General features: G+C 40.0%; 2 protein-coding genes across 11 annotated transcripts in view; one reads left to right on the top strand and one right to left on the bottom strand.

The window, feature by feature from the left end:
- The window catches only part of fez2b (fasciculation and elongation protein zeta 2b), a 71,395-nt gene that overhangs the window by 6,212 nt on the left and 49,885 nt on the right, over positions 1-15,298 (bottom strand). The gene's annotated exons all lie outside the window — the stretch shown is intronic.
- LOC107378048 (estrogen-related receptor gamma) overlaps positions 1-15,298 on the top strand; it is a 57,059-nt gene that overhangs the window by 22,111 nt on the left and 19,650 nt on the right. For 3 of the 4 annotated variants that reach the window (XM_054748242.2, XM_015948062.3, XM_054748241.2), the window contains exons 2-4: positions 4,408-4,653; positions 4,732-4,889; positions 6,393-6,509. In XM_054748242.2, coding sequence (XP_054604217.1) covers positions 4,421-4,653; positions 4,732-4,889; positions 6,393-6,509 — 508 coding nt within the window. In that variant the 5' untranslated portion in view covers positions 4,408-4,420. The remainder of the gene's footprint in view (positions 1-4,407; positions 4,654-4,731; positions 4,890-6,392; positions 6,510-15,298) is intronic. The other variant, XM_015948061.3, reaches the window with a different exon arrangement.

Genomic DNA, 15,298 nt, shown 5'->3' with positions numbered 1-15,298 from the left:
AATGTGCCGTTTCCAGTGTTTTTGTGTGGATAAAAACATTTTCAGAAACAGCAAATTAAAAGATAAGTTTAGAAAAAGCAAATGATGCTCATGCAACCAGCTGGAGGCTTATAACATTTCAAACTCAAACGCTGGAGCTACAGAGCTTTCAGTGTTAGAAGTGGTTTGCCTGGCTACAGAGCTCACACTTTTTATTCAAATGTTTAATACAAAAAAATGGGGCAAATATTCCAGAAAACGATTGATGAAGGTGTTTTGGTGGTGGGATGTGTAAATACGGAAATATTTGCACGTTTCTGCTAAAAAGGTTTTCCCTCAGACTCAGACGGAGGAAAGAAGCACAGAAGTTCGAACAAGCACTTAAAAACATGTCTGAAAAGGTGAATTCTACCTGTTTCCCACTGGCCGCAGGCTCCACCCCACTGCAGTTGTTTGGGTTAATTTTGGTATTTGTTAACTGGCAACCTGTCCAGGGTGTACCCTGCCTGTTTGCCCAAAAACTGCTGGAGATAGGCGCCAGTCCAGAACCCCCCCCCGCGACCCTGCGTGGATAAGCGGGTAAGAAAATGGATGGTATTTGTTATTGTGAGTGTTTCAGGTGTGTTTTTGTGGCGTTGTAGAGGGCTCAGTAGCGCGTGGCTGGGGTTTGCTCAGTGGGTGGTTAAAAGCAGCCACCTCTTTGCCTATCAAATCACTTGTGATGAGCAGCAGCTTGATTTACATGGCAGGAAACAGATGTGGTCATCCACCACATCAAGACCAGAGAGAGAGAGAGAGAGAGAGAGAGAGAGAGAGAGAGAGAGAGAGAGAGAGCGGTATACAGCTGTGTGAATATTGTGTGTGTGGTGTGTGTGCTTCTTTGTGTAGGGAAGGGGAAACTGCAGAGCACCCTTTTAAAGTTGGCCTGGCGACACACTAGTATGTGTTAGGGTGTTTATGAAGACATGTGTTTTGAAATGTGTCTGGATGTGTGTGTGTGTGTGTGTGTGTGTGTGTGTGTGTGTGTGTGTGTGTTGCATGCAGGACTGGGTCTAAGCTTCTTATTTTTACATCCATGCATAAAGTGTGATGTATAGGTCGTAGCATGTGTGTTTTCAGGACCACATGCCTATAGAGCCCCAAACACTTCATCTGGTTTCGGATGTCTTTCCTCCTCAGCGGTGATTCAGAGTCTGATGTGATCACTTCTTTGCTTATAATTAGAACAAAATCTGACATACATTCATTTACTGTAATATAGGGATGTAAGAAAATATCGATATGGCAATATATCGTGATATTTTTTCCAGCAATATATTGATATTCAAAAGCCGTGTATCGGAAATATTGATATGGCAATATATCGTGATATTTTTTCCTGCGATTATTACATTGATATTCAAAAGCCGTGTATGTAATTTTTGAAAGAATTTACATACAAACATTTGTGTATTTTCTTTTCGTTTTGTGCAATTCAATCGCCACCCGCTAGTTGGCAGCAGTGTGCACCGGGTTTTGTTTCCACCACTGAAATGTAAGTCCCTCCATCATGGTTCAGATACCTCATGTTAAACATGTTATGTATCAGTTTGGACTGTTTATTGAACATTCTTACAATAAATTCAGTAAAAAAAAATTGCTTGTAACGTCTGACTGAATGTATCGTGATATATCGTATCGTCTCCCCTGTATCGTGATATGTATCGTATTGCCAGAATTTCAACAATACACATCCCTGCTGTAATATATAGTATTTATTACTATGTGTGACCTGTGTTTTATTTACGGTTTATAAATAGAAATAATAAAGCATAAGAAGATAGGTATTTTTGAAAAGAGTAGTTATTGTTTCTGAAAAAGCTAGAATGGAAAAATATAAATTCTAAAAGTAAAATTGAATTAAAAAATGTTTAAACTCACAAATAAAACATTTATTATTTCGTTTTTAAATACTAAGTCGTGCTAATAATTCACCGTTTCTGTTATCCACCTTTTGACTGAGGCACCAAGTCTGACAAGCACACACACATTCTAACCGGGGTTTTCCACCGGACACGTAAGCGTTCGCGTAACATCTGCAAAGCGTAGTACGCAGCTGTTATAGTGGCTGGGTGTGTTTCCACCAGTTGTGAAGCGACACATTTTGGACGTGTCCCAGATGAGTAGTGTTGCATCGCTCAGCTAAATTTAGAATCAGAATCAGAAAAACTTTATTTATCCCCGAGGAGCAATTAAAAAAATAACAGCAGAGCAATATGACGCTGGGCATATGAACATTGAATAAATAGGTAATAAGAAAGTAAAGCAGCAAGAAGATGGATAAAAACAGTAGAATATGTAAAAAACACTGAGTAAGTGAATAAAGTGACTAAAGTGTCGTCTGTATAAAAGTTAAATATATGGAGAGCCCAAGGAGAGGGTTTATGGGGGGATGGTGTTATCCCATTTACACTTCAAGTTTAGCTTTTTACGTTCTACGCTTCCAGAATGCGTCAAGCTCAGTGTTCAGATTGGGCCAGACAGAAAGTTAAACATAAAATAAGTGTAAAACATCTGGAAATTTCCTAAATAAAAAGTCATGTCCAGATTTCTTGGTGCTTAAGTAAAAAAAAATGACATCATTACCCGTTAGACCTCCGTAGCCGAGGTAACCACAGACTTCTCGATACACACTGTTGTCTTTTTCCTTGCTTGTTATCACGCGAATTGCCGAAATAACTTGCTTTCTTGTAGTTCTCTGGTTAGTTCATGACTTTGTGCGACCAGTTTGCTGCCATTTAGCGACGGAAATGCTCCCGGTGGGAAGTGACGTGACTTTGAGGGTAAAACACACCTATTATTTTACATGACACTTTCAGATCCAGTGGAAATATACAATTTTCTTTTAAAATAACAACATGTAAATTACTCTTTACATTTACACAACTAGGATTACTGGAACCAGTTGACACAACACAATTCGAGTACACACACACACACACACACACACACACACACACACACACACACACACACACACACACACACACACACACACACACACACACACACACACATATCTGGAGCTCGTCCTGATGGCTGGCTAGTTAAGGCAAAGAAAGGTCATATATAAATGGCCTCTGCAAGCTTGAGCTCATTTAATATGGATCACGTGAAAAATTAAATCAGGGGCCTGGCTAGTCAAGATCCTGTAAAACGTCCAATAAATCATAGAAAGTGTGAATATTGTGAATACATCATTGTAAAATGCTTCTTTTTATTTTTGATGAAACCGGAGCTCGTGCTCTTATTTTGAAAGGTATGCTTGCCTTTCTCGACATTTTCCGGTTAGATTAACGTGTGCGCTCGTTAATAACTTTCTTATGAGTTATTTTTGGGGTTTTGGGTTCATTTGAAAGCAACCCAAAAGAAAATAATACATTTTTTTGATTAAATTAGAAATATTGAAGACAAAAAATCCCAACCAATTTTTCTCCTGAATATAGTTAAAATGTCAACAAAAATGTTTATTTTATTATCTAAATACATTTGAACCATAAAATAACTTTATTCTTGTAATGATGTTTTAAAGTTTTAAAATCAGCATTTAAATTTGAATCCAAAAACAGAAACAAACAACAAAAAACTCATTATTTCCTCATGTGTGTCCCTGTTATTACATTGTAGTGAGAGCACAGGGGAAAATGAGTCAAAGGCTGCATGCTTTAAAGATTTAATTACAGCTTACAGCTATTTATCAATCTATTCATTTTCTCCAGAAACATTAACTGTTAAAATAACATTTTTTCATTTTGTATTAATTAACATGAAGACACATTCTATTCTGCTGGAGCAAAACAGCTGAAACTACTCATCTCCACAGCAAGCTAGTTTTAAGTGAGAAGTTTTAATCAAAGAATAATGCCAACGCATCAAAGTGTTTTTATGGCACTTCTGTGATTCCATATATCGAAGAAAACACACAGAACACGACTTAACCCCCCCCCCCCCCCAAAAAAAAAAACGTCCCAACAGCAGTCTACAAGAAGCTGAGCAGTGTTTGCTCTCCGTAACTGAGATGCAAAGAGAGAAATCAAGAAGCCGAGAGAAGCACAACAAAATATAAAATAAGAAGAGAAACCAGTGATGTTCTCTGGTTTAGCTATTTCCATAAGTTTGGTTAAGCAATCACCTTCTTTGAAAACAAAGTGGAGTAAATGGACAGCAGCTTTGCATATGTGGTAGATCTCAAACGGCTGGCTCAGACAGGACAGGGCCGGGTGGTTTGATGGATGAGGTGAAGGCCGTGGACATGGTTTAGGACTGCGGAGGTTACGGGGGTTGATGTTGACATATCAGTACTGGATTGTGCTTTTCTAGGCTGCTTTAAGTTCAATTAAATACGACGGAGGAACGTTTTTCACTGTCGTCTTGTTTCTTTCCCTCTAGAAACCCAGGCAGGATGTCCGTCAGGGGCCTGGACCCCACCTGTCCCTCTTCTATAAAGCGCGAGCCCTCCAGCCCCAGCTCCCAGGGTGACGTCAGCCCGGCCCAGCCCAGTCCAGGAAGCTCCTCGTCGGACACAAACTCCAGCTACGGTCCTCTGACCAAAGGCCTCAATCCGAGCACCGGTCTGGACTCACCGGGCCTCTGTGGCCACACGGCAGGGTTAGCCAACAATGGAGGAGCTAACAGGTCCGTATATGAACCACGTTTCTCATATTGTGGGTATTACCCAAGAGCGCCTCTTTTCACCTCTCTGCTTCTGTTCAGGAGGTTTGGGGAGGAAGACGGCCAAGTGAAGTGTGAGTTCATGCTGGGCTCGGTGGCGAAGCGACTGTGTCTGGTGTGTGGCGACGTGGCCTCGGGTTACCACTACGGCGTGGCTTCCTGTGAGGCTTGCAAAGCCTTCTTCAAGAGGACCATCCAGGGTAAAGAAACCTCTGGAAGATGCTCAGTTGTACCGTGCGTGGCTGGTGATGCCTTGCTGCATCACGTAAACCTGTTTTACGAGAAGCACGGTGCAGATGGAGTTCTACTCAAAGCTGTTGTTTTGACATAAACAAGCCCTGATCGGTTCATTCACAGCTTCCGCCTCCTGCTCCACAAACTGCACAGAGGCTTTAAATAAAGATCTGTTGGCAAACAGCTGATGTTTGGTTAAACTTGCAGTGCACGGTGTGTACAGTCAACATGTTGGAGTTTAGGTTTGGAAGCTGATAGCTAGATGTTGATGCTTTGGCTTTCTCCCCCAGAGCTGTGAAGCAGCAGCACACGCTGTGGGTGCCTTAAAGGGATTGTCCCGCTCTGTGTCGGCTCTCAGTCCGGGTCAAGGACCTGATGGGCTCCGGCTTGTTAGGGCCCGGAGGAGCTGGCTTCTGCAAATGGGTTCAAAGGGCGGACTTGAGCGGCTTTCAAATCGGACAAGGAGATCCGATGTCTGCCTCGTCAGATACTTCCTGTTTCTGATCGAGAGCGGCAGCTGAGAGCTCCTTCTGCTGGCTCAACGCCAACGGGCTTAACGTCCCGATTTGGAGAGTTGGAGTGAATGCATCAAGTTTATAGGCAATTGTCAAACTCTTCTTGTGGGAAATTCTTGAACTTATTTTGATTATTTTTAATAAATGTCCCCACTGAAGTGGAGACGGAAAAATCCCGACCGAAAACCGCAGACGGAAGACGCTAAAGCTTTACCAGCTGATTACACCCGTTGGAATATTGGATTAAGTGTGTTTCTGGGGTATTTGTGGAGTTCACCGATAAGATCTGAAAGTCGGGATAGCTTAATATATTTGAGATGATTTTCAAAAATCTATTTATTAGTTCTTTAAAGGGATATTCTGAAAATTTGAAGTGCATGTGTGCAAATTCAATAACAAAGCCATTTGATCTGTTGTGGAAATGTGACCTTGAGCATATTTTTGGAAAGAAAAAAGTCCCTTTTATCTCATTCTAGACTTCAAGTACAGCCATAAAAGACCAAACTAAAGAGTTTGAGTACTTTTAATTAATTAATTATTGATTAATTAATTAGCCAGTCAATTAATAATTTAATTAATAAAGCTGATTTCAATTGATGTCACAGTCTGTGTTGCAGACCTTACAGAAATTTAAATATTTCTACAGCAATGCATGATCCTTTGTTTTAAGGCATCAGTGCAGCGACTAACTATTAGCTTATCAGTCATAAAGGTTATGGCTATCTGCAATGGATAGAATAGTAAATATAAGTTTTACACTGAAATATAGTTTAAATTTGGCAAAATATCAATTTAAAATTTCTCTAATGTCAAAAAAAAGATCCGATTTGAGGTTTGAATGTTTTTGGTTTATAAAGATGATGGATTTTGATGACATTTTTATGACTTTATAACTTTGCCGTTCATTTTTACAAGGACATTTTTTAGTTTCTAATGATCTCTCATCTTCTCCAGGTAACATCGAGTACAGCTGTCCAGCATCCAATGAATGTGAAATCACCAAGAGGAGGAGAAAGTCCTGCCAGGCCTGTCGGTTTGTCAAGTGTCTGGCGGTGGGCATGTTGAGAGAAGGTCAGCAGAATGTTCTGTTTGTGAGTGAAACCTTGTTTGAGTTGCTTTTGTGGGTTTGATGCCTTCCTCCAGCCTTTTCTTCAGGCTGGAGGAAGGCATTTAAAATTAGAGCCAGTGTTTGTTTTTAGAAAAACACGGAAACCTGTTGTCTTTTTCTTTTTCCTATTTCACGTGTAAACAATCTCAACAGACAGCCACTGCAGTCATGCGCTCTACACCACTGCGCTGAGTCAGTGATGGTTTCTGTTGACTTGAAATCAGACGTGTTGCTGGACTGTCAGTGACTGTGTCTGGACTCTGGTGCACCTGCTGACCTGGGCGCTCGGATCATTTAGTTTCTTTGCTTTCAGCTCAGGTGGGCTGTTAGCAACTGCCGTAAAGCCTGGAAAAGCTGCTCCTCTAGAAAGCCATGTTAGAAAATACATTGAATTATAATAACTAGTCTGGGTCCTTATAAGACTTCGCGTGGGTCTGGATGCGGTCGTTGCCATGGAGATGATAACCTAATAGACAGTTATTAACATAATACTCCACCTGGTTAATTTGTTGCGCTTGGTGTGTGTGTGTGTGTGTGTGTGTGTGTGCAGGGTCCGAAATTAACACTCGCCACTCGCCAAATGCGAGCAAATTGCTCCATTTGGCGAGTAAATTTTTGAGCTCTATCTGCCACATGGCGAGTAAATGTTTGCTCCAAATTAGTTATGTTTATCAGTCATCTAACACGGATTTCTGATACTCCTCCCGCCTGCATGCAACGTACACAAACGTACGCGAAACGTGAACGCCGCATCCCTCGTCATTTCCACCTATCCCATTCAATCAAGTTTATCAAGTTAGCGGTTAGCTTCGTGTTAAAACTAGCGGTGAAATGTGGCGGTTTTTAACTGGAGTCAGCCAGCCTTCCAAAAGAAAACTTGTCGAACTGGAAGAAGAACCACCAGGACCAGTGGCAACCAGAAGATTTTGTGAAAAGTGGCGAACTGGAGATGGCGGAGTCGTGAGACAATGGCTACATTATGAACCAGAATCTGCGCTAATGAGCTGCACCGTTTGCCGCCAGCACGCTCGAGAGAAGAACTGTAACAACTCGTTTGCCATAGGAAATAAGACAATGAAGCTTGAGACTATTCGAGAACATGAAAACAGCAAATGCCATACTGCCTGCACATCCATGTCCCGGGCTCAATCTGAGGCCTAGTCCACACGTAGCCGGGTATTTTTTTAAAACGAATATCCGCCCCTCCAAAAACTTGCATCCACACCACCTCGTTTAAAAAAAACTCTGTCCACACGTACCCAAATAAATCCGTTGTTAAGGACATGCCAGACCTGTAGGTGGCAGTACTTCCCCCGTTCTTAACCTCGTCCTTCGTCTGTGGTCTTCCGCAAGGAGCAGTAATTCCTCTTGCAAAAACAAACGAGCAGAAAGCGCTTGGACAATTGATAAAGCGAGCGCAGCTCTGAGGGCATCCATGCTGTCGGCTAGTGTAAACACAGGTCGCACACGTGATGTCAGCATTTTTTTGTCGCGGAAAGTGACGTTGCGGACCTTAAAACTCCGGTTTTGTCTGTCCACACGCAGACACCCAAAACGGAGAAAACGCAGATCTTCACTTTGGCCGGAGTTTTTAAAAAGATCCGTTTTCGTGTGGATGACAGGCCAAAACGTAGAAAAATATCTACGTTTTGGCAGATCCGCGGCTACGTGTGGACAGGGCCTGAGTCTCTACTGGTGACACCCACGGTCTGGGCGCTAATGGCTAAGTCAGAGAAAACAAGGAGTCTGACTAGATTTCAATGAAAGAGTTCATAAAAACATCTCTAAAAAATAAATAATTAGTAAAATGACAAAACAGTTGTTTTTCTTATTAATTGATGTTTTAATTTTTTTGTCACTCTGTTTGGAATCATCATAATATAGAATAACATGCTTTAGGTAGATCTAAATCATTTAGAAGTTTGGCCGGTAGATTTTCATCATCTAGCAGCCAACTTAGCCGGTGAGTCAAAAATGTTATTTCGGACCCTGTGTGTGTGTGTTTGTGTGTGTGTGTGTGTGTGTGTGTGTGTGTGTGTGTGTGTGTGTGTGTGTGTGAGAGTGTGTGTGTGTGTGTGTGTTTAACACAGCACTGACTGAATGGTACCTTTCAGCTGTGTCAGTCTTTGCTTCTCAAGCGATCCTCCAAAGTAATTTCTGACCCTCTGCCAGTGTTAGCAGCACAGCAGCAGCCGGTGAGATAATAGGGACCAAGCTGTCAGCTGAGGTAAACCTGAAGAGAGTATTTTTTTATTTTTATCATTTATTTGGTTATTTTTGTTATTGCAAAAAAAGTTTACTGCAAAATCTCACTCACTGCTCTGGGCCAGCATCTTTTCCACAAGTCACAAAACTCATTCTTGACTTCTTCACAGAATCCTGTCGCAGTAAAATGAGAACGGGGCAGACTAAAACAGTTTTAGAGTTTTATGTGCCTATTTTCTGCTCTGAAAACCTCATCACGTATTGTTAAATATCTGAAATGGCATCGTGCTCATGCCACAGACACGCAGTGACGGCGGTCAGGTGCTGCTCTGAGGCTGGCGGTGGGCCTGCTGCGTGGTGACATATTGTTGTCCCGATTTAGAAGTGACTCAAAAAGGAAAACATTAGCAGCCTCCTACTGTGCCACTTGTTTCCTGCTGTGTACACCCAGGGAGAGATAATAAAGAGCAGATAAAGCAGCTATGTGATGTTAAGCATTAGGGATGTGTATTGGTGAAATTCTGGCGATACGATACTTATCACGATACAGGGGAGACAATACGATATATCACGATGTATTGCGATACATTCAGCCGGACAATATTAGCGATTTTTTTGGACTAAAATTATTGTAGGAAAATTCAATAAATGGTCCAAACTGATACTTAACATGATTAACATGAGGTATCTGAACCATAATAGAGGGATTTACATTTCAGTGGTGGAAACAAACTCCATTCACACTACTGCTGACTAGCGGACGGCATTTGATTTGCACCAAAAGAAAAGAAAATACACAAATGTTTGCACGTAAATTCTTCCAGAAAAATCGATGCACAGCTTTTGAACATCGATATAATATCACAGGAAAAAATATTGCGATATATTGCTATATCGATATTTTCTTACATTCCTATGAAGCATTATGATATCCATTAAATATTCATTTTATGAATAAAAGTTTATTAATGAGAAATTTATAAAACATTCAGATACTCTTAATGCTTTATTGTCGTTTTTTGAACAGCTTTAGATCATTTTATTACAGAATCACGTGTCCACTTCACCACACTGCAAAAAATATTTCTAAGTAGAAAAAAAGAACAAACGTTTTAGACGTTTTATCTTTTTTTTTTGGTCTAAAAACAATATAAATTCTTCTCTAGAAAAATTAAATTACTCAAAATAAAGTAAATATTAGGGATGTGAATCTTAGAGCAACTCACGATTTGATTCGATTCCGATTCTCGGGGTGTCGATTCGATTCAGAATCGATTCTCGATTTTAATCGATTCACAATCAGTATTAACAAAGAGTGTCATTCCAGGATTAACTCCTTTGTTGTACAAGTTAGTTAAAGCTGTGGGACATTTTTATTTGACTTTAAACTGGTCATGCTAAAAAAAAGCTAATTTACAAAGTAAAATAAAGTGATTCTAAAACTGTAAACAGAAGCAATCTTTTGACCAAAAGGCAACATTTATTTTTGCTTACCTTGTAAAATACAACTAATCTTTAGTTACCTAACAGTAGCTTTGAAAGTAATACGGTCAAATACTTTTAAAGTATGTGTGGAAACAAGTTTAACATTTGAATCCTCAACCTGTTTTTAAAAAAGTGCCTCAGATTTCTTACAAAGAAAAATGTTTTCTCTCATTTATCAATAACTTCAAATAAATACACGAGTAATCCTGAGTACTCACTTATCAACTTAGAAATTTAATATGAGAGTATCTCAAATTTCTGAGTATGGAAAAAATTACATTCTAGTTCCCTCTTATCAGCAGATTCAAAATAAATAATTTCAGTTTATGGGACCACAAAAGTAAACGGAGTACTAACTCTCCAAACAAAGACCAAAAAAACGTACATTAGTGCATCTCAAACCTGTAACATGCCAAACATTTGAGTTCCTGGAATCGATTCTGAATCTTTATAAATAAGAATCCCGATTCAGACTTGAATCGATATTTTTCAGCACCTCTAATAAATATTCTTAAATATGATCCAGCTATTCTTATTTTGAGTAAAAACAAGTCTGCCAATGTGGTAAGCAAATGTTACTTGGCTAGAAATCTTAAAACTAGCTAAAATGAGATTATTTTAAGAATTTCAGCCAAGCAACTTTTGCTTACCCCATTGGCAGGTTTGTTTTTACTCAAAATAAGAATAGTTGGATCATATTTAAGAATATTTACCTTATTTTGAGTAATTTTATTTTTCTAGAGAAGACTTTATATTCTGTTTAGACTAAAATCAGATAAAATGTCTAAAAATAAGAATTTTTTAAAACTTCTTGGATATCCCAAGCAACAAAGGTTTGAGGATGGTGTCCTGCATTAAACGGGTCTTTTTGAAGTATCGTCGATCGTGGGATGGAATCTATGGTTGCCTTTCAAACAAAACCCATTGACCCAAAACTGTTTGGGCCAATGGTGGACCTGCTGAAGCTACAGTAGAATGTGGATAGACTGAGCTGCAGGGTTAAATCTAGCAGTTTGTCTAGATTTCTAGGTTTTTATTTAAATGGAGTTCTGTGGTTTTCTGTTAGCACATTTATCACTAACAATAACGGTACACTGTGGATCCAGGCGTCAAGTCCAGCAGGAATATAATATTTCTGCCAGAATAACTGTGTAGGGCAAGGTGAAGGGTGCTTACATGCTGATTGGAGCTGTTTTAACGTGTCAGAAATCTGTTTTAAAATTGCGTTCATTCAGAGATTTTTTTTTTACTTTGTTAAAATGTCAGACATCAAAGTGCATTACTGCTGTCTTTAAACTGCTCTAATCTCTCAGATATCACCAGTTTGTGGATGTTCTGCAGCTGTCCTGTAGGTCATAAAGCTGGTAAGATAATGTTTTATACAGAAACACATTTCAAAATGGCTAAACTATTCCCTTCGATTCATTTACCAAAACATCCTGATCTCCAGACTCCACACATGCGCTGGCATCACAGGTTTGGCCCTTGACTGGTTTAGGTCTAATTTAGGACCCTCAGGGTCATGCTGGAGAACTACTCATCCCAGTCAGTCCCCCTTCCTTAGTTGGGTCCCTCATGGTTCACTCTTCGGCCCGCTACTTTTCTCCCTTTATATTTTGCCTTTTGGAGCTATTTTTAGACAGCATGCTATTTCATACCATTAATATGCAGATGACTGCCAAGTCAACTTTTCGTTTAAGCCCACTGACTCCACCAAGCCTCAGTGAGTGGCTGGCTGCAATTTTTCTCCATCTGATTGACTCTAAAACAGAAGTAATTGTTTTCAGTTCCGACAATGTTGGAGCAACCCAGCCACCTGACCTCTGGCCTGGCCTGCCAGACTCGTCCTTTGTTTAATTCTTCACCTTTCTTTAGAAGAAAGGCTTTTAGTGCTTCTACTTGTTGTTTTATGAATGTGCAGCGCTTTGGTCGGTTGTACTACCGTGTTGAAAGCTCTCTACAGATGAAGTGGTATGGTATTTATCAACGGCTTTATCTTACGTGCTGAAAGTTGTGCACCAAAAAAGAGTTTTGATGGATCCCGTTTCTGAAGCAAACACAAAAACAGACCTAAAAGCGCCGTGACTCATAACTCATAAAGTCCTCGTTTCTATAAATGTGTAACATTCAGCTGCACAAGTGTGGATGGCTTTCTACGAAATGCTAATAGTTAAACCTGGATGATGAATCGACTACAATGAAGGTCTTTCAAGGACATTTTTATCAAAACAAATCCAACCCTGTTTTCTTTTTACTTCTGAACCAAAGCCCTGGAGCTTGATTGTTTTATTGATTTTTCCACAAAACATTCAGTTTTAAAGCCGGCTGTGAATTGCTTCTGTAAAATTAAAAAGATGTACCCTAACCCTCGTGGCACTGAGAGGATTTTGAGCCAAAATGTTGGTTACGAACATGTTCTATGGATTGTCTCAAAGCTCATTTTGTAGACTTTTGCGTCGAGGGTCGGCCTTTTTAGGCAGACTCTTCCAGTTTTATCACAACTCCACTTTATTCGGGTGAGTTAGTTAACTTCTCAAGTTGCCCAACTTTTTAAGAACTCATAAATATCACAGCTTTGAGTAAAACATGGAGGATGTTTGATCTCTAGAGTCTAGACCAAGAACAACTGTGCCATTTGCGGCTTGTACTAAATGCTGATAAAACTAAACTTATGTTTTTCTCTCAGTCAACAAGAAAAACAGAGAATAGGTCAATTTCTACTGGTCTGGGTCATCAGATTGAACTAGTTTCTAGTTTTAAATATCTGGGTTTCTTTATTGATGATGTTATCTTTTAACTTCATATCCAGTATTTAACAGAAAAGTTGAGATTTTTATTAGGATTTTATTACAGAAATACATCTTGCTTTTCTTTTACGGTAAAAAAGAGGTTAGTAGAATCAACATTTATGTCTGTAATAGCCTATGGAGACATCTTGTACATGAATGCCCCTGTGCACTGTTTGAGCATGGTGGACAGTGTGTATCATTGTGCCTTGCGCTGTATAACAAACTGTCGGCCTCTTACCCTTCATTGTTTGTTATATTCAAAAGTGAATTAGTCTTCATTGCGGGTACGTCGACTCATGCATTGGTATGTTTTTATTTATGAAGCTGTATGTGGATATTTGCCTTGTTATTTATCATGTCTTTTATAGGGTTGTCACTGTGTGAAAATTTAACCTCACGGTTATTGTGACAAAAATTATCACGGTTTTCGGTATCGCGGTGTTTTTTTAAACGTGTTACATTTTCAGACAAATAAATGAACCCTGTATATCAGGAAAATATTGTCCTCAGTTTGTGTCTAAATTTAGCCTAAAATGTGTTATTTTGTAATTATGTTGTTTATTTGTTTACATTTTTCCCCTTTAGTCTTTAAAATACCAATATTTGTCCATAACTTCTTATTTTATGTCTGTTTGATGTCATCATTTTAAAAATATTAGATCAGATGATACTCAGTACTCAAGTAGCCTTCTAATCAGATACTTTTTTACCCTTACTTGAGTAATAAACCCTATATCAGGAAAATATTGTCCTCGGTTTGTGTCCTTCCAGTGAGCTTTGCAGATGTGGGACAATGTCATCAGGCAGTAATCATTGTTAAATTCATAATTATTCTCGGAGAGAGACCAACTCTTATCTGCCCCTGGGAGCCCCGTAATGCATAGCGTCATTTCAACATGGCGGTGTCCGCGACACGGTTTATATGCAGGTAGCGGCGCTGCGGCTGCTTTATATAGCGACTTGTTGCATTCTCCCTCAACCCAAGTCCTCGGATCACGCATTTGAGCTAAAACGCTAACGTTAGCTTGCCTTGCGTTGACTGTAGAGTTGTGGGTGATGGTCACGCTGATGTGTCATGAGATTTGAAGCGTTGCTGCCTTTCACAGACACTTTTTCTGCACGTGCTGCAAACAGGATAGCCGTCTTCTATCAGCTGTCCCTCGGCATTCTTCAAATATCCAAAAGATGCCCGTACTTCTCACTTTGTCTTCTTTGAGGGATAATAAATGTCCTGAGCGCTGCCGTCTCCTCCTTTGGCCATTATTTCAGCTTTAGCTTCAATAAAGTTTTGGTTGTAAACAACAAAGTGCGCATGTGCTGCCGGCAACTTCAGCAGATGATACGGTGGCTGGTAAGGGTCACCGTGCCTACACCGCAGCCACGGTAACCCACAGAGATAATATAGTTTTTTTAAAAACAAGACGGTTATTATTATTGTCAACATTTTTACCGGGGTTTACCGCTACACCGGTTACCGTGACAACCCTAGTCTTTTATCAAGAAAGCAGAATCAGCTCAGTCTCCGCTCAAGTGAACTTTTACAATTTGTTGTTCCCAAGGTTCGCACAGAGCCGGGAAAGACGGCTTTTGGCTTTGCTGCTCCATCTACAAGGAATTCACTACAGACAGATCTAAAAATCAAGGATTTGGTTTCCTTGAGTGGATTTAAGACACTGATTAGGTCATTGGAATCCAGACTGTGTGTTCATGTTTTAATAGAGTTTATGTGGAAACGTATTTAAATACGAATGCATTAATGTTGTAACTTGTGCTGCTGCTCTGTCTGTCTTGGCCAGGTCTCCCTTGCAAAAGAGATCTTGTATCTCAGTGGGACCAACCTGGTTAAATAAAGGCAAAATAAAAAAAAACTCTACTCGTCCATCAACGCTGTAGAGTTGTGGTGTCACCAAATATTAGGATGTGTACATGTGTTTGTGTAAATGAGTGTGGAGAAGCACCATCTTACATTGGTGATCTTCTTAGGCCCTGTCCACACGTAGCCGGGAATCTGCCAAAACGTAGATATTTTTCTACGTTTTGGCCTGTCATCCACACGAAAACTGAGTTTTTTCAAACGAAAACGGATCTTTTTAAAAACTCCGGCCAAAGTGAAGATCTGCGTTTTCTCCGTTTTGGGTGTCTGCGTGTGGACGGACAAAACCGGAGTTTTAAGGTCCGCAACGTCACTTTCCGCGACAAAAAATGCTGACATCACGTGTGCGACCTGTGTTTACACTAGTCGACAGCATGGATGCCCTCAGAGCTGCGCTCGC

Source organism: Nothobranchius furzeri, chromosome 2, assembly GCF_043380555.1.
Source record: "Nothobranchius furzeri strain GRZ-AD chromosome 2, NfurGRZ-RIMD1, whole genome shotgun sequence".
Lineage (NCBI taxonomy): Eukaryota > Metazoa > Chordata > Actinopteri > Cyprinodontiformes > Nothobranchiidae > Nothobranchius > Nothobranchius furzeri.
The sequence above is the reverse complement of the archived record's forward strand: the minus strand, read 5'-3'. Positions and strand labels throughout refer to the sequence as shown.